This window comes from Nycticebus coucang, chromosome 7, assembly GCF_027406575.1.
Source record: "Nycticebus coucang isolate mNycCou1 chromosome 7, mNycCou1.pri, whole genome shotgun sequence".
NCBI lineage: Eukaryota > Metazoa > Chordata > Mammalia > Primates > Lorisidae > Nycticebus > Nycticebus coucang.
The window spans coordinates 96,285,089-96,310,615 of NC_069786.1; the positions used below are offsets into that span (position 1 = coordinate 96,285,089).

The 25,527-nt window shown below is 36.3% G+C and overlaps 1 protein-coding gene across 2 annotated transcripts in view; it reads right to left on the reverse strand.

Moving 5' to 3' along the window:
• Positions 1–301: 301 nt before the first annotated feature.
• The window catches only part of SATB2 (SATB homeobox 2), a 188,201-nt gene continuing 162,975 nt past the window's right edge, over positions 302–25,527 (reverse strand). For both annotated transcript variants that reach the window (XM_053598062.1, XM_053598061.1), the window contains one exon: positions 302–3,456. In XM_053598062.1, the coding sequence (XP_053454037.1) occupies positions 2,995–3,456 (462 nt within the window). In that variant the 3' untranslated portion in view covers positions 302–2,994. The remainder of the gene's footprint in view (positions 3,457–25,527) is intronic.

The window sequence follows — 25,527 nt, forward strand, 5'->3', positions numbered from 1 at the left end:
TTTATACATTTAGCTTTGTTTGTATACAACAAAACAATTGGATAAATGACTGTCCTAGTTGCCAACTCCAGGATGTGAGCGTGCTTGTGTTTAGACACACACAGAGACACACATATATTTGCATGTGCAATTAAAGCCATGCATGGTGTAGGATTCAAACATCTGCAATTGTGGGCACCACTGTTTTGTTTCTAAAATAAGGGTACAGATTTTCCTTAGACTCACCAGGTCTTGCTCTGCATGACAAATTAAATGGAAAAGAAAGCAATGCCCGGTAAAATACTTGACAAACAAAGTCGTATTTATTGAATGCGTTTATTTTAACAACCAAAAAATTTCTAACAGCCTAACAATGCACATAAGTTAAAAATTAATTATCACTTAGTGATAACAAAGATAGTTGATTTACATGGAAAAAAAGAACATTTACAATATGTTAATCCTTATTCACATTGTTGATACCGCAATAAAACACAATTTGTTTTTTTTTTTCATTTCACAAAAAAAAAAAAAAAGGCGGGAAATTGTGCTTTGTCAAGAGGCACTACAAGAAAGTTTCTTCTTCCAAATAGATATTATATGACAGATATTGAATAAATAGACATATATGTATTGTAATTCGCAAAGATCTGGCAAGACCACAGGCTAAAATGCCCACAGATTCACTTAGAACCACTGCAAACTTGGCAGTGAAATTAAAAAATAAAAGGCAAGACTTAGCATTGAAAAATACCTAATAAATTTTTGGTTGAAGTGTAAAAGATACCAAATGCGGATGCCATCGATAGATGAACCACCTTGTAAGAGCTTGGCAAAATCAGTTTCCATTACGTGTACAGAGTGACCTTCAGCAACAGTGTAAGAAGACAATTTGGAAAGAGTAACTCGGAGAAGCAGCAACCATGGACTTTCTGATTAAAGCTGCAGCATACTACAGAAATAGGAAGGATGGGCCCAGGGCTTAACTGCAAACAGCCATCCTTTTGCAAAAGTATATGACGCTCATGTCAAGATAATTTTTTAAACATCATTATTTGAAAAAGTACAGGAAAATGTCCCTTTAAAAACTCCAGAGGTTACTGAGCAGCTAGAATTAGCTTGTATTGCAACATGTCTTCTCCCTGTATATTGTAAGTTCTGAGTTAATATCTACACATAGAGGTTTTTTTTTAACTCCTACCTTTTTATACCTTTCAAATATATAAATAGTATTAACAGTTATATTACAATGTTTGTGTAGTAAACAGAAAATAACTTTCAAAGTGATATTGCATGAGGTCTTTGACAAGGTTGCATGAAAGCACAACTCAAAATAAATCCAACCATGAGGGACTGTGTAATGGCCGTTTGAAAGCAAGGATGATCAGCTTCACTAGGCCAGTCCTGAAGGTGAGGTCCCCTCTTGCAATTACTGTAAGTAGAAGTGGAAAGTAATGCTACTGGTGTTTCTGACAGGAAGCTGAAGGAGATCTGGAGAACTATAGTAGATTGCAGCTTTAATGCTCATCCCACCCAACAGCCAGTCAGCATTAGTTCTGCCTTACGTAAGGTAATTGCTATGTAGGTAACTGAAACGATGTTTTCCTTTTAGGACAAGTGGGTGACTCTACTGAAATCACTTCATGTACTCTATAGCCTGGAGCTGCACAATGATTCAAAAACAGGTTCTTGTTAGGGCTGCCATTCCAGGAAAAGGGATGGGAGAGATCAGGGACTGAAAATGTTCAGTTAGCTAGATGGAAAGTATATGAGGAAGAGGAAGCCCAAAGTGAAACAGAAATAAGAAGCTTCTTTTGGGAGAGGGAAAGATGGAGATTTATTTGAGAGGGAGCCCCTTTAATTGGGCAGCAATTTATTTTCTAACTTAACATTACATTGAACTATTTTCTATTAGGAAAAAAAAACAGCAACAACAAACAACTTTTAAATGAGCAGGCTTATTAATTGTAAGATTTGAAGCCACAAGCAGGTAAATAAATTTCGCAACAAAATGTGGCTTATACTATGAAATCCATACATCCAATGTCAAAATGTAATTTTATCAAGACTTGCACTAATGGACAAGTTTTCTCTGCACTGAATTTCAGTTTTGCTTATTTGGAATTCCACAGAAATGCATCTGTTCACTACAGTAATGACAAATTGATAACGGAACCCAGCAAGTCATTTTATTGAGTCATTTTAAGTGTGCCTTGTGTCTTTAGGAGTAATTTGACTTGTATTATTTTAACGTGCCCTGATTTTTTTTTTTTCACTTTACTTTCTTCTTTATTTCTTCTTCTTCTTCTTTTTTTTTTTTTGGCAGTGTTATTTTGTTAAATACATACCTCAAAAATTACCTATTAAGCTGCCAAATAGGAAGCCATAGAATAAAAAAAAAAAATCAGGGACAAACACAAAAATAAATAGGAATTCAAAAATAGTCACCCCACCCTGAGAGCAGGCCGCAGTTTATCAAAAAGCCAAAGCGACTCACTGTGAAGTGGTTTTTTTTTTTAATACATAAACAAGTCTTTTCTTTAAGAACTCATTTCACAGTCTATTCTTTCGGATTGTAAAGTTCTCTGTCCCATGCAATTTTAATATATATATGTAAATATAGAGATATATACATATACATATACACACACACTGGTAGCTTCCTTCATTTATTTCGTAGGTCTTTTCATCCTGGAACTTGCCTGATGTAACTTCCATAAGTGCAAGGATAACGAAGGCAGAGTCTCCTGTGATTATAATTACTATGATCCAGTCAAATGTAAAAGTGTAACACTCTAGTGTCTTTGCCAAGGCGATGTCTGATGCGGAAATACTGAACTTACTCAGTCATAGGTGTATCCTGTGCAACAAAGACATATCAAAAAGGGTAAGAAAAACAAAACATAAAAAGACCAAAAAAAAAAAAAAAAAGCAAATAGAATTGTTTGTTTTTGAAAGAAACTAAAACAGGAAATCCTTGGACTGATGTATTGCTTTGCCTGGTAGGAGCTGGCATCATCTCTGGTCGAGCTCAGCAGGCGCCGCCTTGCCTGTGTCAGCGCCCTCCCCCTCGGCCTCCACCTTGTACATCTCCTCGGAGCCCTCCTCACTGTCGTTCTCCTCTGACTCGGTCAGCAGCTCCTCGTCTTTATACTCCGCCACGTCCACCGCGGAGCCCAGGTGCTCCTTCAGCTTCCCGTGATGCTTCACATGGTACCGCTGGTTCTGGAAGAACTTGATGATGGTGTGTTTGGGGAGATCCAGCTGGGCCGAGAGGGTGTGGATGGCTTCCTGGTCGGGGTACAGGCCCACGTCGTGAATAAAGCTCTGCAGGATCCCCAGAGCTTCCAAGGAGATCTTTGTGCGAGACCGGGGCTTTTTGGCACAACTGTCTTCAGTTGGAGGAGGTGGGGGAGGTGCTTCTTCTCTGGGAGGGGAGCTCTCCTTTGCTGGCTGAGATTGCTGTCTATGAAGGACCTGATAATGAAAAGTGAAAAAAAAACAAAAAAAAAAAACATGAACATCTGACACATGATGTTGCCTTTTGAAAGTCATCAGCCCTGTGAAATATGGGCTCTCTATCCAGCACTGGAGTTATGCCCTAGTAATTTGTAAAGTCAGATCTTTGGAAAGCTTAAAAGCATTTGTGGAGATTTAGAATCTCATTTACAAACCAAAAGGTTCAAAATAGTAATATTTGCCAACATTTTTATTCTAAGGCACAAAGAAATTAAGTCATTTGTTGCCCAAAGTCATTTGAAATTAAGCAATCTTTAACCACTAAGATATGCCACCTCTCTGAAGGCTAATGACAAAGAAACTGAACACAGAAGGGAAGTATGGCCTCTGCAGTCAGACATCGAGGCTTTAAACTGAGACTCTTCTACTTAGCTTGGTATCCTTGGGCACCTCACTTAGTATCTTTAACCCTCAATTTCATCATCTATAAAAGAAGGATAAGAAATTGGCCTCCTAGGGATGTGGTAAGGACTAAATGGCACAATTGTTGTAAAGAACAGTGCTTGTCTTAAGTCAAGGATTGGCAAACTTTTTCTGTAAAGGACCAGACAGTAAATAGTAAATATTTGAGACTTTGTAGGGCCATATAGTCTCTGCTGCAACTATTCAACATAGCAAATCAGCATGGCTGTGCTCCAGTAAAGACTGGCTTTGGCCCATGGGGCATAGTTTGCCTATTTTTGGCTTAGAACAAATGTTTAATAAATGATAGTAATTATTATCATTATTACCATCAGCCTCTTAATTACTTTTAGAGTGCTACAGAGGACTAATTGGTACTTGAGCCAGAAAAATCAATCCTTTATAAAATTAGAACAACTTTATTTTCTTTTAGTTCTGATTTTAGTCCTTTTGGTTTTAAATGTTCTTTTCTTTTTAAAAAATACAACTTCCAAATTAATTTATGGACAAGGGGGAGGTGAGGTGGCTCATACCTATAATCCTACCACTTTTGGCAAGTAGAGGCAGGACGATTACTTGAGCATAGGAGTTCCAGGCCAGCCTGGACAATAGTGAGACTCTGTCTCTACAAAAAAAGTTAAAATTAGCTGGCTGTCATAACATGTGTCCATAGTCCCTGCTACTCAGGAGGCTGAGGCAGGGGGATTGCTTGAGCCCAGGAGTTTCATGTTGCAATGAGTTATGACGACACAATTTCACTCCAGCCTAGGCAACTAAGCCATACCCAATCTATATGTGTGTATATATATATATATAAAAAGACATAACTGTTTCTTAAATTATTAATTTTAAAGACTATTTTTTACTCATATAGCTCAATATCTCTATCAACTAATCCTCTTTTGTATACACTTCCTAATTTCTGGGTTTTTCCCCCCCTAATAAGGTTTTATAGTTTTTGAAATTTGAATAACTTCTCTTTTATCTCTACCTTTCCCTACTCATTAAAAAAAAAAAACCTAGTTAAGCAAGCTTACTCTTCATCTTCATAATTACTTACTTCTTTAACATAATCTCTCCGTGTAATTTCCCATTCTAATCTTAATATAATAACTTCTTCCGTCTGACTAAAGAAACAAAGTGCTACTGTGAAGACTGTCAGAGGCGTGGGTCCTGCTCTCACCACAGGCCTACGTGAGAAGGACATGATGAAGGAGAAGAAGGAGTGGGAGATCCTGGTGAGGAACCTCAGCCCTGCTCACACCCACAGCTTCAGCTGCAATATGAGAGGTTAAAAGACTACAGTGATCTTCCCCATTAAAATGTGTCATGTCAACTCTAAAGGCAAAATCCGTATTTCCTATTATCGGTTCAATGTGTAACTTAATGAAGCCTCCCCAAACTTTTAAGAATAGTAAGTTCATTTTTTAAAAACAATGCTTTTTTCCTTTTGCCATTCTCTCATATTTTATGTTATTTTCCATATTAGAGAAACATATTAAATATTTTCTGGAGTTCGGGGGGGATAAGTCCAATCCATGCAGATAAAAAATGTCTAATTACATTAAAGAACCCTAGTACCACCATCCCCACCACCAATCTATATGACCCATTTTCTTAACCTAGGAAACACTGGTGTCAAAGCTGGCGTTAAAAAAAAAAAAATCCCTGCCATTATCCCAGTCTTGGGGTCCGTAAAACAAAGTGTCAGTCTTTTATAGATAATTTAATAAATATTAGGGCATATGAAATTGCTACATAAATAATAAATAGGTTTAAAATTTCCACGTAATCAATAGCCAAAAGAATCATCAGAAGCAAATAAGTATCATAATGAGCTGATGGTTGTAGCAGAAAAAAAAAAATCTAAAGTACAGGACTATAAAACAGTGGCACTAAAGTCCGTATAATGCTGACCAATTAAATTGAATGTTCTTAGCATTTTCTTTACCACTTTCAACTAAGAGTAAACTCATGTGGTCTGTTGTGGTAAGCTGGCATCAGCAAAAAAGTGAGAGCGCCGTTACTTCAGCATCCTAATTATACCCGGCAGGGAAAGCAGAGCTGCGTGGTGGGTCGGTGCAGCTCACACGGGCTTGCAAGGTGCTCTGAGGCCACAGTCTGGGTAGCACGGGCACTGTAATATGGAAACCTCTGCACCAGCAGGTGAGGAGTTCCACTTTTGATGAGAAACTGAAATGATGTGCGGAGTACATACTGGAAGAACATCTACTCAGGCATGAGTACTCCCTATTAGAGCAACTGTGCTAATTGGAAAACAAAAGAGAATTAAAATGCCCCATTTTCTAAATTATGCTTGCCTTCTGTAGTAAAAGTCAGCATAACGGTTCCATCTAATTGAATAATTAGATTGGTTCTTTAGGGATTTTCCATTGTGTGTTGGTTAGATTTAAAGAGATTTTCCAAAACTATACTTTGAAGTTACTATAATCTTTCTGCATGATCGCGTTTATTCTCCTTAGGTCCAACCAACTGGCCTCCTTCACCTCCCCCCTCATTTCTTAGAACTGAGCAGTAGTAACACACGTGTACAGAGAAGCCAAACACGGACTAGAGAAAGGACAGTAACAATAGCTGCCACTCACTGATCGCTTCTTCTGTGCCGGGAAGTTCTAAGAACTGTACGTGAACTAACTAATTTAATCCTGACAGTTCCTCATGAAGGTGCTATTTCAAAGGTCAGGAACAAACTGGAAAAATTTAGTTTCTCAGGGGAATCCTTTAAATTGGAAACCATAAACACTGGGAGCTGTCAGGCTGAGAAAGCAGATTTCCAATGGACAATTACCAGGTCATTGCTCCTCATAGAGGAGGAAGATGTTTCTCAAGAGAGATGCTATGTAATAGCAAGAGAAATTATCTATGAAATGAAATATATAGTTTCTGGTCAGGCAATATACCATAGTGCGTTGGGAAGCATGACCATATCTACACAAAGAAGGTGAAGTGATATCATTCTAGCATCTTCTAACAGATAATGCAAGAGCAGTCGAAATGCAGAAGGCCTTCATGGGCATCTCTAAAGCGAAACTGTCTTGCAAGTTACCAAAAGGGCTGTTTTTCCCACTACCCTGATACCTGTCTTTGGTTATAACTCCCTTTCAATGACAATATATACAATATCTGGAATTCCCCAAATTATCTGTTTTGTCTTCATTACTTCCAAATGTTCTACTTACTCAAGGCAGAGAGTTGTTCTGAAAAAAGGAATGCATAATTTCCTCTTTAGCCAATTCCTAAGAATTCTTCTTAATATCATGCAGTGCTTTCTTCCAGTGGTGTAAGTACTCTGAACATAAATAGAGGAGTGCCTAAAGCCGATAAGATGGTCTTCACTACACAGGACGATCGATCCAAACCAGCTCATAAAATTCTCCCATCTAAAGGGCAGTTCAAATCTTTTCTTCACTTTCTTACATTTTGAGTAATGTCAAATCTTCCCAGAATGAGTTTAGTTTTTTTTTTTTTCTCTCTGAATTTCTCCAAGCATGTTCTTAATACCCTTTTAGTTAGCTAGAATGAATCAAGTTTGGTCTCTGTCCAAAGCAAGTGCCTTGAGGGTCCTGTTAATAATTGCTGATGGACGGAGCTATAAGCAGTTTCTTTCCTAAGCTCATTTGACAGTTCAGGCATATATTTCTGGCTGATTAAATTTTTAAGTCATAAAATTCACAATTATTTCAGCCAAGATAGAGAATGTCCTGCTAATGAATAGAGTTCTCTTCTCTAACTAGTTCCTTATACACTTGATATACAGTCTTCTGGACTTTTCTTCATATTAAGTTTCACTGAGCATCTTCCCAACTCTTTACACAAAACTAGAAAGACTACAGACTTTCCAGCTTTACCTTTCTTTTCTTTTCAAAATGGGCCCATTGGACGGGGAAACCCCCCTTGGTAACACATATTAAAGTTGAACATGCACCTACTGTATGGAAGTATTTCTAAGTGCTTATACCCCCCAAAAGGCATGTTCATAGCAGTTCCAGTCATAAAATCCCCAAATTAGAAGCAATCCAAGCAATCAAACTACCAATAACAGAATGGACAAATAAATTGTGACACACTTTTATCACAGAGCAGTGGGAAAAAATAAACTATTACTATATGCACAAACATGAATAAATATCACAGTCATTTTGCTGACTTAAAGAAGGCAGACGTGAATGACTAAAGACAGTAGGATTCCATCTATGTGAAAGACAAGAATGGGAAAAACCTTCAATGGCCAATGTCAGCATGGCTTACCACATGGAAGGAGGTGGGAGGGAACCTTCTGGGATGTTGAAAATATTCTTTGTATTGACTTGGGTGTTAGTTAAAAAGGTACATAGATGTCTAAAAGATTACTGAGCTGTATGATTAGGATCTATACATTTTACTGTATATAAACTATATCATATCTTAATATAAAAAAATTATAAATGGGCCCAGTAGTCAACCTTTGTCTATATCTAAATAATATCATACGTCATTCTGTAAAGATACCTATGCATTCCTTTTTCCTCTTGACCTTTGCACATTGAAGCCTGACGATTCATCTTACTACTATTTTAATTTGAAATTCTATCACAAACTTTGATCTAATCAACAAATTTATTTCTGACAATTTCTATAGAGTCATGAAAAGTTTGTTTAAAGGCCCCTTCTCATAGCTTCTGTTACTGATTTTTCAATATGACATTTAAGGTTCACAGCAGTGAAATATTTAAGCAGCTTTAATAACAACAACAATAATGGTAACAGTAATAACAGGTGTTAGCATTCATGTGATGCTTACTATGAGCCACATGTTGACCTAAAGGCTATACATATATTTTATGCTATTTAATGTTCACAGAAATTCCGAAGGAAAGTATTTTTATACCATTTTAGGATTGGAAAACAAATTTCAAGAGTTCAAGTAATTTGTTTTAGGCACATCGCTTGTAAGAAGCAGAACAGGGCTTCTCAAGCATACCCGTGCGATTTTAAAACCCACGTTCTTAAACATAAGGTCTCTTGCCTTCTATGGGCAAGGTTAAATAGAAGAAGTGAATGAAGTTTCCAGAGCAGACAGACCATAAATAAAATAATAGGTAGTAATAAATACTGTGTACATAAATAAGAAGAATGTAATGCATGAAAAGGAACACTGGAGGTAGGGGAAATTATTTGAGAAAAGGTGACTTGGGAAGACTCCCAAAAGAGGCAGCCTTGGAGCTGAGGAGCTCATCTACAAGCAAGAGCTTTCCCAGCAACAGAAACGGAAGCAAAAAGGCTTCAAGACAAGAATACACTTGGTATATTTGCAAAACAGCAAGAAAGTCAGGAGATTAGAGCTGTAGCTATTAGCCACATGTGGCTACTTACATTTACATTGAAATTAATTAAAAAAAAAAAAAAAAAGGGAAAAGCTGAGTTCCTCGGTCACATTAGCCACATTCCAAGTGCTCAATTGTATCACTTGTCCAATAAGCTGGACAGCACAGACACAGGGCATTTCCCTTATCACAGGAAGTACTGTTGGACAGCCCTATGCTACAGATGATCAACAAGGAGGGAGAACCAGGGCCTACAGTCACATGCTCTGTTCCAGCCATAAATACAGTAGGACTTGGAAACTATTATTATTACTAGAGAGAAGGGATAATATTTATATTTTTACATACTAAGTAAGAAAAATTTAGCTGGTAACATAACAATATTACATCAGAATACCATAAACAGCAACATTATCATAAAAACCACTGGAAGTCTGCCTCGGCACTTCCATCCTCCAGAAGAATGATTGCTTCACATTTAACTGGTGGCAGCCGCCTCCTTCTTCCAAGGTGCTTATCATGTCTAAAAAGAATTACATTGAAAACAATGTCTGGGGTAAAAACAGTGCACTAATTTGCTACAGTAACTTGGCCTACTGATTTACAAAGCTTTTTAATAAGGAGTCCTATATCCAATTATCAAAGTTTGATGAAAGTTAAGGGTAGAATGTAAACAAATTGGAAGTTATAAGTTCTAATATGTTCCTTCTTATTTATTTGCTGAAATTCCTCTGGCTGAAATGTGACATACATGTCTATAAATGAAGATGGAAGATGGCAATAAAGAAAGAGGAGTTGTGAATATACTCCAACAGACATCAACTGCAAATAAAATCCCAAAGTTCCTTGCCCAGTCAACAAAGCACAACTATAATATGGACACATGTTGTTTCTCTGCCTTCAAAATCAAAAAAACAAAAGGACCTAACAGTACCATGACAAAACTTAACTAAGAAAGATAAAGCAGTCTCTTCTTAAAGCTCCCAGTGTTCAAAATAGATTTTGAAGGCTTCAATGAAAACCAGCTGGGAGCCATGTGTAAAATGTAATGGTTCTTGCCTGCAGGGAAGGAAGCAAGATCTTGAATGATTAAGTTTAGGAAAGTATATAATTCACTGTATCATTATGGGGTGAACTGGATTACTTATAATAAGCCAAGACTTTGTGGTCTTTCTTTATAGAGAAAATGAGAAATTATTAAGGAGGTGACTGTATAAGGCGGTTGATCCAGTGTGGTAATAGGTTAAAACAAAGTTTTCTGGGTGCCATATCTGCCTTTCATGACAAGCCTCACTCAGAGCTTCAGGTCTTACTAAAGGAGAAGGCACATCTTCAGGAGATCAGAACACAAACAAAAATGACTTTTGTCTACATTAATTTTGGGTTAATATCAGAATTACTTTGACTTGTTATTTGACTTGTTTAATTTTATCTCATCTATGAAAACAGAATATATACTTGTTGATCCAAAAAAAAAAAAAAAAGCATTCTCCCACTCCAACTTCTGAGAAAAATATATTTAACAACAGTAAAAACAATAAGTCTTTATAAGTAACTCAATTAGAATTTGTTAAATAGACAAATGAATACATGTGGTCATCTTACAAACATACTATATTTGAAACATCATGAATTGAAGTTTTGACAACCTAGTTCTATCATTTAATATTCCTTTTTTCTCAAAATTGGCATTAGAGACTCTTCATTTTGGCTCAAAAATTCAGCGGGGAGAATTTACCATTAATGAACAATAGCTAATGTAAATATTAATGTAACTATTTTATACTAGTCTCAGCCTTTGGACTGTGAGCTGCACATTGGGATACCATATGCTTGGGTGAGTGCACAGTATATCTTTATTCTGAGGCACTGATTTAATTCCATAGCTTCAATTATTACTTTCAAATCAGTTGTTATTCTTGTTCAGCACAACTGGTTATTATTTTTCTTGCTATTATTCCTTTTTAGCAAAACTATGTTTAAAAAATAAAGAAGCAGTCACTAATTATAGGAATTTATATCTAGCATGTATCAGAGAGCAGGGATATAATCTTTCCTTTTTGTTAGCATTTCTATGTTTAAAAAAATCTAGGTTATTATAAACCTTGAGATGGCTTATATAGAAGTTGTAAGCAGAAGTTCTGGGGTCACAAAGTTCTGGTTTCAAATCCAGTTCCTACCCCCAAACCACACCTGCTTACTAGCCTTAAGACTTTGAGCAAGTTACTTTCTGTCTCTGAGCCACACCATAAAATCTTCCTTGTAGTGTTAGGAGGATTAAGTGAGGTAAGGTATGCTAAGATAGGCAGCAGAGTTCTTATCATTAAGTAAGGTTTTGTTTGTTTGTTTGTTTTTATTAAATCATAGCTACGTACATTGATATATTCATGGGGCATCATTCACTAGCTTCATGGACCATTTACCAAGTTTCACATATACCCTTGTAAGATGCACCGCTGGTGTAATCCCACCAATCCCCTTTCCTCTACCCACCTCCCCCCTCCCTCCCCTCCCTTTCCCCCTTCCCCCTATTCTTAGGTTATAACTGGGTTATAGCTTTCATGTGAAAACCCTAAATTAGTTTCATAGTAGGGCTGAGTACATTGGGTACTTTTTCTTCCATTCTTGAGATACTTTACTAAGAAGAATATGTTCCAGCTCCATCCATGTAAACATGAAAGAGGTAACATCTCCATCAGTAGCCGTCGTTACAAAATGTGAGGAGGATTTAAGAACCAGTAGCATAATGCCTCACATATTTTTCTATCAATGTTTATTATAAAAGCAACAAATTTAGAAATCTGTCTGTCCTTTTTGCCTCAAAAATCTACAGATCTACAAAGGGATGTGTCTACCAATAATTTTTCTTATTTCTTTCACTCAAATACTACATATACCTTTGTTCTTAACATGGCATCTGGCACATGAAGCTGCCTCTGAAGCATCTGTACCGTGGAATTGAATCTTAAGGTGATAGCCCTGTCCAAGGTGACGCCTTCTATATACACAGACTGACATCTCTTAGGAAGACATTCTTTATCAGTGGTTCTCAAAGTGCGGTGCATGCAAGAGGTCCTTGACATCAAAGCTATTTCCATAGCAAAAGTAAGACTTCACCATGCTGAAATTGGCACCGATGGTACAAAAGCACTGGTGGAGTAACTGGTGGCCTATAGCCATGCAAAGAAATGGCACCAAACCCCACCAGTAGTTGTATCCTTCACTGTACTTAGAGTAAAAATGATACTACTTGAATTTTAAATATTTTGGGGGTAATAGTAAAATTTTATTTACAATTTTATTAATTATGTTAAATCTTAATATTCTGTGTGAGGAAATAGGAAGTGCAGGCAGTTCCTAAGTTATAAACACCTGCCTTCGCACAACTCACCCTTATGAAGGGAGGTTATTATTAAGTAATAGGTAAATGTACCTGTTCTAACCTACATACAAATTTGACTTAAAAGAAAATATATAGAACTTATCTTGTTAGTAAACTGGGAACTACCTGTCTGTAAAAAGCACTTCTGTAGCTCACTGAAGTTGGTTGTCTTAAGAAAGAGCACTTGAGTTGCAAGATGAGTTATCCACTTTCATCATGAAATATCACTTTCACTTGAAAAAAATCATATTTTGTTGTTGGAAGAACAATATGTTTATTCATATTTGAATATTTAGCAGTCATTTTCTTAAAAATAGGAGCTTGGCATTTCAAGAAAAATATTTTACAGTACTTATTGTCAATGATAAAATATGAGCTTTCAAGCAAAAATTAGAATGTTGAAAACTTGTAGTGGCCATGACAAGCTTAATAGTTTCCCAATACTTAAAGACTTTTATTCTGATGATATTTGGTGGTGGTTTCACAAATGTTTTGTTTTTAAATGTTTCTTACATAAAATGTGCCAACACTTGTAAGATCTGCATAAGTCAGTAAACCAACATTTTCCAAATGACCAATGCATGATGTTGCAAAGTTATGAATAGCTAAAAGATCTGTTCCACTGACAATGCAGACCAAAGGATTATAAGGCCACAAAGGATGAGAAGTTCATCAACATGGTTTTTGCTTCAATTTCACTTTGCAGCTAACTTTGAAGAAACTATAGTATCAAAGAATAATATCACAATTATCTGGAAAGCATATTAAAATATTCCCTCCTTTTCTAATTACATGTCTGTCTCACACTTTTCTCCATTGATTTCAACCAAAACCACATATTGTATTAGATTAAATGCTGAAGCAATTATGAGACTGTAGTTGTCTTTCATTAAACCAGTCTTTAAAATAGTATTTGCAAAAATATATAGACCATTGGTATCATTCTGTTGTTTTTGTTTTACATTATTTTCATAAAAATTATAACATTTACTTATATGCGTAGTCATCCCTCCATATCCATGGGTTCTATATCCATAGATTCAGCAAACTGCAATAGAAAACATTTGGGGGGGGGGAGAAGGATGGCGTGTCTGTGCTGTCTTTTTTCCCCTTGTTATTATTCCCTGAACAATAGAGTATAACAACTATTTACATAGCACCTACGTTGTATTAGTTATCATAAGTATTTTAGAGAAAATTTAAAATATATGTGAGGATATATGTAGGTTATACACAAATACTATACCATTTTATATAAGGGACTTCAGCACCCATAAATTTTGGTATTTATGAGGAGTCCTAGAATTAACCCCCTTGGATAACAAGGAATGACTGTATATTATTTAAATTATTTTTAAATTAGTAAGCATTTAAAAACATTCCTCAGAATTAATTTCTAATATGAAAGCATTCAGAGGTCTAATATGTTATCAGGGCCCTCAACAGTAAGAGTGAAAAGGGGCTCCAAGACCAAAATATTTTAAAACTCTGTACTACATGAATCACACTCAACACATAGCCCTGCCTTCCCCCAGTGATAATCAGGCACTCTATACTAACATTAAAAAAGAACTCTGCAGTTAACGGAACAACCATACTTGAGTCAAATTGCCTAGGAAGGCCTCAGAGAACGAGTGTAAGAGAAATTACATGTGCATTATGCTTTGTCTCTTGACTTCATCACACAAAGACATTTTCACAGGCAAAACATATTCTCCAAGATACACAACTCAGCACTATTTCTAACTTTAAATGATGTTAACTTGAGTTGGCTCTTATGGCTATAATTTCACATCCTAACATTATAAGACTTATTAAAAATCATGGTTTAGTTTTGTTGCTTTTTTTGGATTATACAGTATCCTAAGGTCAAAACTCAGGAAATCTGTTATTAAAAAAAAAAAAAGTATCCATGAAGTGATGACAAATTGCAGACTACAGGTGTTAGATTACATTTTGACTCCAGGCAGGTTTAATATAAGTTGGTTCCTTTTTACAATTGCTCTTAGCACATACAGCTATGGGAAGGGGATTTAAAAGAGAGAGAGAAATAAGAAAAAAAGTGGTGCTCAATAAAAGAAGAGCATGTCGAGAGAAATCAATACAAACAAGCAAAGTGGTAGGAAGTCAGACATGGAAATATGTGTTCAATTTCATCCAGCCTTAGTCTTTTTATTTTTTTAAAATATTATAACCAAGATACTATTAGAACACTATGTATGTTTTTAATGCAGTTTAATAACTGTTTCTCAAAATAAACACTTTGGTCAAAGGAAAAAGCATAAAGACACTGTGACACAATAAGCTGTTAAAGTAAACTTGGGTGTTGGAGGAAGCATGATTTGTAAAACAGCCTTTGGTTTATATCATTTCCTCTTTGGCAATAAAGTGAGAACAATTGTATAGTTTGGGGTGGGGGGAAGGTGTTGCACTCATTAATCTGATTTATTGGGAATAACCAGAATCTATAAATACTAAAGAGGTGACTGAAAGAGCTGCTGCTTCATTACATGAAGATGAGCTGATAGTAAATTAAGCAAGGTTAAGATGAATAACTATATCTCAATCAAACAGACACCAACACAGCACAGAAAACAACCCTTTCTCACGTTCAAATTTAAGAGAGGTAAAGTATAAATACATATTGAACCCAATGACAATTATACTATATACCTTTCCTTTCATCAGCATCATTTGATAAATAGGTTTATTTGATCATTTATAGCCTAACATGACCAAAACCATTCAACAAACATGACAGAATCCATGGAAGGACACCAGAAGAACAGGCTCCGTAAATGCTTTGGGCCACGACCATGCACCATTACGCTGGGGAGAAACCATCCTCCACTCACCCGCTCCATTCTCACTCAGCTGACATCCACAGACATTCATTTTCTTCCTGTCCCCACAAACCCCCACTGTCTTTCCTAATGTTTTCTCAAACACAAAGCTTATCCTAAAAATTCACAAAAAAGACCTATCTTTTGAAGAACAGATTCAAGGCACTTATAGTATTACAGTTTCTTTAAAGACTTTATACTTGTCCTATAATGAGTAAACAGTAACACAGAAATGATTAGAGTTGACTGTTACCTCTATAAAATTGATATCTTTTTTGAGAAAGTCTCACTCTGTTGCCCACACTAGAGTCATACCTCACAGCAACCTCAGACTCCTTGGCTCAAGAGATCCTCTTGCCTCAGCCTCCCAAGTAACTGGGATTACAGGTGCCTGCCACAATGCCCAGCTAATTTTCATATTTTTTTAGTAGAGACAAGGGTCTCATTTTTGCTCAGGCTGGTCTTGAACTTCTAAGCTCAAACAATCCACACACCTCAGCCTCCCACAGTGCTAGGATTATCAGGTATGAGCCACTGTGCCCAGCCTAAAAATCCGATTTTTAAATAAATGTATGACTTGTTTTTCATTAGTATGATTGAGAAAAAAGTAGTTCTTGCACTTCCATAAAATTAAAAAGAAGCTGTTAAAAGGTTACAATGGGTGCCAGGCATTAAAAGAACCAGCCTGGAAATTAATAATACCTTATCAATAGCAACAGGTCAGGAAAGATGTGCAAAGGGTTCAGATTAAGAATGCCCCACCGGAATTCATACACAGTTAACCTCGTTGGCTAAATAATTCTTAAGCAAAGTGAAAATTTGACCTAAGTGAAAGGCACTTCATCAATGCTGGTTGAAACATGATTTGTGAGATCTTAAATTTGATTTTTTAAAACAGATTCAAGGTAAACTCAAAAGAAGAGAATGCAGAAACTACTTCAGACAAATAAATTTCATCCAATAATTTTAACCAGAGAAAAGTTTTGATTCCTTTTAACTAAAAACATTTTAAGATAAATGAAAGACATGAATAGATCAGACATAAGGACAGACAGCCAAGAACCATCCGTGAAGACTTAAATAATGATTAATAAGGGGCGGCGCCTGTGACTCAGTGAGTAGGGCGCCGGCCCCATATGCAGAGGGTGGTGGGTTCAAACACAGCCCTGGCCAAACTGCAACAAAAAAATAGCCGGGTGCTGTGGCGGGCACCTGTAGTCCCAGCTACTCGGGAGGCTGAGGCAAGAGAATCGCTTAAGCCCAGGAGCTGGAGGTTGCTGTGAGCTGTGTGATACCACGGCACTCTACCAAGGGCCATAAAGTGAGACTCTGTCTCTACAAAAAAAAAAAAAAAGAAAAAAGAAAATGATTAATAAGGTACAGCACCAAAAAGTCAGAATTTAAACCATGCCAAAATCCTGATATAGTATTTACACAGGGACAAAAATATAGTTTGAAAACACTTATTTGGAAAACAATGATTTAGAAACAAGGATAATATGGGTATGAAGGGGAAAGAACACCTTAGTATACTTTTAGTCATAGGATCACAATAAATTATGTGAGCTTCATTGAAATAAAGCACTATTATTGCTGATTTACACATAAATTACCTAATGTAACTTCATGCTTCATATGTCAAATTTCTATAATTATTTAAATCTATAATTAGGATATCTTCAAAGCTCTTTACCATCCTTTGTATTTCTTGTTTCTCAAACAAAAATAAATGATAACAAACTAATCTCCCAGTGTCAGTGGATATAGTTGTATTTATTCTTCAGAGGAAGAAATGAAAACACTAAATTGAGCTCTGACCTCCAAATCACAGCTCTCTGAATCTAACATGTAGTAAATACACTCTTGCTACTTTTTAACTGACTAATGGAGAAAAATACAAAATTATCTTCTGTTTCAATTGAAGTTTTGAACACAAATTTCTTTTAAAGTGAAAAGATGTTGTCCAATTAAAATCTAAGAGTAACACTAAAAATGACAGAGGCTACCTCAGTGACTTCAAGTTTAGGGGGAGAAGTGAAGACAATGAAGATGGAAGAATTAGACCACATTCTGGAGAAGTTTCCCTCCCAAATGTCAACTCTGAGTGGGTGTAAAGCGATTCTTACTTTTCTACCTTTGTACTCTTTTCTTAAAAAGCAGATAACCAATTTCATCAAAATCTGCTAGCACAAAAAAAGAGACCCTTCCTGAAAAAACTCAGCCAAGAACCAGTTGGAAGATTAAAAATTCTCATAATTGAGATGGCACTAATGATATCACAAGTATGTTGATTTCCAGCTTCTTAAAGAAGAGAGTTTAAAGTCTTTAGGTAGAAAGGGCATTTGGATTAGATTCTTCCCTTGGGGGGAGGCTCACATAAGGCTATTTAGAATCCTGGGACAGGCCACATTTTCTGTATAATTTTTACAGTTGAGGTACTTAGAAGTTAGAACAATCTAACAGTTATGGTTAGTGAAAATATTAGATGTTCACCAATAAAATACTACCTCAGCAGATTTTTTGCTTTCTGAATGTAACCACTTAATAACAGGACTTGAGAAAACTGCACTGTGTGAATCAAACACATAAAAGTACAAATATTCCTTTTATAGGCAGCAAAGGTTAAGCAGTGCATTATAATCAACCATTCTGGTAAAAGGCAAAATATCTAGCATTACCATTCCACTGACATATTATAGTTTATTATACGCTAAAGCCCATTCTGGGTAAACAAAGTCAAATGATCAAAGAAGGGTTTGCCTCAGACCCTGAGGCAGAGGCCATTGATCTCTAGAAGTGGCAAGCAAAGATTCCTTGTGGCCTAGTGCGTAAGAAGTGTCAAAGGACAGCTTATCAAACACAGTCTTTAGTTTTCAACTTCATTTAATTTCATCAGAGACTGGCTTTCTTGATATTATTTTCTTTCAAGAGAAAAAGAATACGGAAAAATTAAATGAAGGGAGGTGAAACTTCCCAAAAGTTAAAACAGTCCTCTTAATTCCAAAGTATTCTTTTCAATTCTAAACCACTTTTCATTCTTTATGGGGATATTGGTTTTATATCCTACACATTAATGATCTTACTAACTGAAACCGGGTATGGGGAGACTTTTTCTTTTAAACTCTGTGGTAGATGTTATATATCTACACCAGGTGAGAAGTGGAAAGCTGGCAGGAGCAGGCACTCTAATTCAGACGATGGTTTCCTCCAGAAAATGGGTCTCCTTCTCCCAGGGTGCCAAGGATGGCCATTGGGAAGAAGATCTCAGCTCCTACTCCCCCACCTCAGGCAGTATAACTGAACTAATGACTCCTGTTCCCACAAGAAATACTTCAGTTTCTAAGCTGACTGTTTTATTCCCATGAGGCTGGTCGTTCAGCATCCTTACCTACTCAGATTCACAAGACAAGTCCAGTTGTGTCTCCACACTGCACTGCCTTGGGCTTTTCCAAGCGTATTTGCTTACCCTACATAGGCTGTCCTCAGAAACAAGAACTGTCAAGTTATTATACTTTTAATGTGAATATGCTTCGGGGTGGATTTAATTTAATAGCTGAGAACTCAGTGCAAAACAAACATACTTACAAATGACATTAGCAGGGAATTAATCATTAATGCTCTCCATTGGCACTCCAAGACCACCCCTTCCCAGGTTGCTCTGGCCAAGATCTGAGAGTTCTCCCTGACTCCTTCCCCTCCTCTGAAACTCCCCCAGCTAGTCAGTCCCACATGTTGCTGATTCCTTTAAAACAATTCTTGGATTAAATTTCCCCTCTCCATTTTTACTATCATTGCTGTAATTCGGACCCTTATAATCTCTTGCCTGAATTACTCCAACTTCCTCCCAACGGGCCTCCCTGCCACAATACAGCATCTTGCCAGAGGTACTCAGTGGTCTCAGATAGACCAAGGGCCCCCGTGTGTTCAAGAAGGCCCCATAACCTGACTGCAGCCCAGGGCCTGGCCTTGCTCCTCAGCTGTACTCCAAGAACTCTGAAGCTGCAGCCCCCATACTCATGCTCTTTTTGCCCCCTCCTGGAGAGCCCTCCTGAGGATTCTCTAAGTCACATGCATGACTTTACCCCGGAAGCCTTCTGGATCCGCTAGCTCACCAGGTCTGGGGCAGGTGTAGCCCATTTGTGCTTTTCTTTCACTGTACTACGCACCGTATTATAGTCTTCTGCCTCGCCATTGATCCATGGGCTCCTTAAGGGTAGATTCTGTACATACTCCAAACTCAGCACAGTGTCAAAGCACTGAGCATTGAATGAACAGTTCAGCTCTCTACTAGCAACGACCAGATTATACAGACCAACAGTCTTCTTAAAATTTAGATCTAACAGCTCTCAAGCAAAGAAAAAAAGGGGAGGGGACAACTCCACATTAGGCACTCATTCAAAAAATAACTCTATTTACTAGAACAATCTGAATTATAATAGAACAGTAAAATTATAGTAGTAATTATTACACAAATATGCACACTTTGCATAGACTAATAGTACCATACAGTGACTCACAACAGTTCTTTAACTCCTCCCAAATTTTCTGACTGAAAATTACTGACACATGAGATATACATTTAGTGTGTTCCTGTTCTCAGGAATAAAAACTGACATCAGTTTGCTTCCTCCTCTTCCTTTCCAATTGGCCGAAATATTTCTACTATCACCAGAATTTAAAAGTCCTACAGCAGACAGTTTATATGACAAGCAAAGTTGCCAGAGGCAGAACAGCAAAACAACAAATAAAAATGAGAGAATCCACATAAGACAAAGAAAGGGAACCTTTAAGAAAAATCCAGAATTTTTAAAAGCTAGACATGTTTTCTTAGAAATGGAATGTATCCTTAAAGAAAAATGGAGACTTCACCTCTTTCATGTTTACATGGATGGAGCTGGAACATATTCTTCTTAGTAAAGTATCTCAAGAATGGAAGAAAAAGTATCCAATGTACTCAGCCCTACTATGAAACTAATTTATGGCTTTCTTATGAAAGCTGTAACCCAGTTACAACCTAAGAATATGGGGAAGGGGGAGAAGGAGGGGAGGGAGGGGGGTGGATGGGCGGAGGGAGGGTGATTGGTGGGATTACACCTGCGGTGCATCTTACAGGGGTACATGTGAAACTTAGTAAATGTAGAATATAAATGTCTTAACACAATAACTAAGAAAATGCCAGGAAGGCTGTGTTAACCAGTGTGATGAAAATGTGTCAAACGGTCTATAAAACCAGTGTATGGTGCCCCATGATCACATTAATGTACACAGCTATGATTTAATAAAAAAAAAAAAAGAAATGGAATGTATCACAATACATATATCACAATAAATCCTGAGATGCTAAAAGCTTTCAACTGAGTGAAATTCAAAGGAACGTTGCCTATCTATAAAATGTTATAGAAAACACTGAATGGTATTGTCCAAAACAAATATTAAATGCCAAAATGATTTTCTCTAGAACATAATGAATGAAGTAACCGTATGGGAAGAACCAACAAAGAAAGAAAGTAACCAAATTAATTCAAAGTACATATTTTTGCCCCGACTTTGATTCAACCTCTACAGCTGCAACACCACACATTCCAAAATGAGCAAAGGAACTGATTTAAAGTTAGAGCCACAAACTGTCTTGACTTCCTCTTGCTTGCCTTTGTAGCTTATTGAGAATTCATCAAATTTGTTTCTAAAGTTATTCAACTAAAATTAAATAAATCATGGAAAGCAAGTATAGAAAATCTAGAAACCTAATATAAGTCATATCTCATTTATACTCAGATCAAAAAGTATTTTGTCATTAAAGAACATTTTTGTTTTAAGATACAGTGCTGTTAAGGTATTATATTTTATCCTTACTGAAATTATAGGTTTAGCTTTGTCAGGATCTCTGTTGGAATTATAATTCCAGACTGAGCAAAGAATTCTATCAAAATTCTATTATCATATTAAAACACTCGATCATGTATGCTCTGAAGATTCCCAACTTTCTATTTCTGAGAGGAGAACAGATTTAATGAGATATTTTCAAAGTAGAGCTTGTAAAGGGAATATTTGTGAAAAGCACCGCCAAAAAGACACTTCATATGGCAGACACAGAAAAGGCAAAATTTACCACATATACTGGAATGATAGGTATTAAATAATCATCTCTGAATAAACTCTACAAATCAATATGGTCCTTTTGGTTTAAAACTAAGAATGGTATTGCCTGAAGGAAATCTCTAAGGTCAACCAGCAATTAACTGAAAGGGTTTGATTGAAAATGCTACTGACGGCTTTCATATCAGACAGCTTCCTGGTTATTATACTTCATGGGCTAAGTAGGTGCCAAGACATTAAACTGTCAATAATCTATTAATACTGGACTGTTGCGCTCACTTTCCCTGAATCTGCAGGCAAATGTATTCAAGCCAAGTACCTGCTTAGAACAAATGCAAATTCCCCAACCCTAATATGGAAATCATATCTTTATTACCTCCCAGTTTAAATGCCTTGTAGTGTTGACAGAGTATAAGAAAAATATGCAGATAACAAATGCTTATTCAGATGAGTTAAACTAACATTTGTTTTTAAGAGATTGTGAAGGGATACAGAACATGTCCTGGAATCTGACTTCCTTTCTAAGCCATATTTAACAGTTTCCAAATTGAATGTAATAAACACTTTACAAAGAGAAATGAGAAGTTATTTAACGTGGGGCTTATAGGTTCCTGCCACTCAGCATCTGGAACACAGTTATACATTGGGAGGTGGGGGAAGAACTTTTAATGAATTTAAAAGAGAAAAGCACTTTAATTAAATGCTGTCAAAGTGAATTGTATTAATGACTGTACACAGAGGAATTTGAAGCAAGCCAAGTTTATTTAGCAAATAGAAACTGGGCTTTTGAAGCCCGCAAGTATTTATGTTTCCGCAGTTGCAGTACATCTAGAAAATGATGGTGCCAAATGAAACTGTTGAGTTATTAGATATAATTTTATTTATTGTGTATTATTACAGTTTCAAAGGCCTCTGGGGAATTAATTTCATTCTCAAAATGAAATGCCACATTTGATCAGAAAGGGCTAAGAAAGAGAATAATTTTCCCCAATTTTTTTCTGTTTCTTGATATTTTTTAATTAAATCATAGCTGTGTACATGAATGCAATCATGGGGTACAATGTGCTGGTTTTATATACAATTTAAAATATTTTCATCAAACTGTTCCTTGAAATTTTGATGTAGGTGAGTGGCTAGTGGGAATAACCTTTTCCAGGCTCAGTGAGTCAGAATTCACTTTACTGAACAGTAGTGGCAAAAAAATCAATGACACTATTTCTCTTGTGAGGTTTCCTCTCCACTCCCCTCCCCCCTTTTTGGTGATTTGCCACTAAACATAATTCATTCTATTACACATAGTAATAAGCTGAAAAATGACCAAAGCTCTTAAAAATCTCCATGAAAATTTGGTTGCCATAACTTTTTAAATAAAAAACATGAGTAGCCCAAACTTCTACAAAGGAAAAGGTATCAAATGTTTGACTTGGGGCAAGAGGAAAAAAGGGGTCTTCCTCAGTATTTTCTATTCAGAGGCTGACCACAGAATAAACCTATCATTAATGATAATACTTTTTAAATAAACAAAGAAAATATGAGCTTTAATGCACGAAAGCTGTAAAAGATTGAAAAGCTGGTCTGGCTGAAAAATACTATGTGTGTGTCAAAATGATTTTCTCTACCATTTGTAAAAATGTAATTATCCATGATATGCTATTACCCATGATATACTACAGGGTGAAGAATTTTAAGTAAATCCATTGGAAGCTAAGGACTCGCCCTTGCTCTTTTAGTCTCTGACACCACCACGTCTGTGAGATCACGAACCACTACTACGATTTACCACATCCTTCTTATAGTTCTATATACATGCTCTCAGCCTGTCTTTATGTTTTAATTCAAAACATGAGAAAATGGAGAAGGGAAACATGAGGATGGGGGGGAGCAAAATTTGGCACCTATTTCCTTTCAAGAATGGAAAATGATCACAAGCAGAGACTTTTAACTTCATAAATAAATAACCTAATTTTTAATCCTCTCCCCCACCCAAGCTATTTATTAATATCATATGTTTGATCTATGTCTTTGTAGTTCTGGAACTTATAAGTAATTCTGCTTTTCCCATCTGTGCCAAGATGTTTCTGACTAGTCTTTGAAATGCTGCAAATGCAGATGAATATGACATAAAATAACAACTGATTATATACACATTCTACATGTTAGGAATAGCAACATAGAACACAGATGACATTACATGTTCATATGGTAGAATGTACTATTCTGTTTCACATATGCAAATATATAGAGATCATCAAAGTGCAGCAAACCAGCTCTGGTATATCTGTTCTAGGAACTCAAAATAAGTTGGTTGATTTCATAAAAATAAAGTGACAAGAAAACTTCTCTCCTAGTGTCTCGGTAATTCTAATATGCAGATACATCGCAGAATTGCCAGCTGATATAACACACCAATGCCTTGATCCAGATTATGTTTTACAAGCTAAAGAATCAGTCCATTTTATTCTCTCCCTTTCTTACTATATTAACTTACTATGCACGCTGCTGAATTATTTCTGTTCCTATTTCTTTGGGAGGTTTTCATTCCATGTGAAGCATTCAAATAAGGACTCCTCTCTAAAGGGTACCTGTAAATTACTCCCACATGGAAATATTTGACATTGGCCCACTACAATTCCTGGCCATTCTTCTATTACCATCCTTTTGGGTTCACTGTTGACACAAATTACTGAAAAAAATGGCACGTGAAAAGCCGTATTTTAAGAATCATTTGCATATGAATGTTGCATTTATACAGTGTATGCTTACTTTAGCACATTCTATTCATCTAGATCCTAATAGAAACAGGAAGACCTTTCTATATCCATATATGTTTATCTTTCAGAGTTCACATCATAGATTTTAGCTCCTTAAGTTTACTTTTCAAAGAATAACTAACTCCTCATTTTGAGGTACATTGTTTGAGTTCAGTTTACCATCCCTAAAAAAGTAACTTTGTTAAAATAATCTGTTTTTCTGTCTTCTACCTAAAGGCCTCAAATGTTGGATGTGTTTGGCACAGGAAATCACAAACCATGGTCTCATGATGCTACATCATTCTGCAAAATGAATCCAATCAGATAGTCAAGAAAGCCTTGTACACTGAATATAAAAATACAAACTTCCATGAACAGGAAGAAATAAATTCATATTAAAAAAGAAAGAGTAAAGGGGGGAAAGTAGAAACAATTGTTATGTGAATAAACTATTTTTGATATTTGGCGATCAAGTGATCTGTATTACCAATCAGCCATTCAGTTCTGGGAACACCTGACCTTTCTTTCATACAATGGCTTTATTAAAAAAAAAAAAAAAATACATGGATGGCCATCAACATGCATTTTAAGAAAAAAGTTAATTGTAGTCTATTCAGTGTCATGCTGGTAAATATTTAACAACTGGCTGTTTAGAAGAAAAAAGCTCCAATTGGATCATTCACCAATTTTTGCAGCGTGAATAATCCCACTATGGCTGGTTTAATTCTACCAATGGTGAAATAACCAGCTTTAAGAAGTACTGAAAATTTAACACCCGGTTTCTGCAAAGCAGTGTAACCTTATTCCAGGACACCCTGACTCTAACATAGAGAACAATAACCACTTCCCACCTCTGACAAGCCACATGCTGCTTCCCAGACTTGCTTACTGAAATTCCTCTGCATGGTCTGGCTTACATGTCATTTTTTCCCAGACTCAAATTGATTAAGGATGACCCCGATATGATATACAATTCTATAAAAGATTCTATATCAAAAGGTGAAGGGTTATATGATTTGCAGTAAATTAGATCTAGAAACAACTTGTGAGGAAATTGAACTTGTGACCTTAGAACTGTCAAACCTATCTAGCTTGCTTGATCTCCTATTTCTAGGGTCAAACCGAGTAATAATAAAACAAATGAATTTCAGAATTTTGGCAGTTCTCCTTTAATTGAAAGTGTGCTTTTCTATCATTATAAGGGGAAGTTCCAGACTTCAACTTAATAAAAA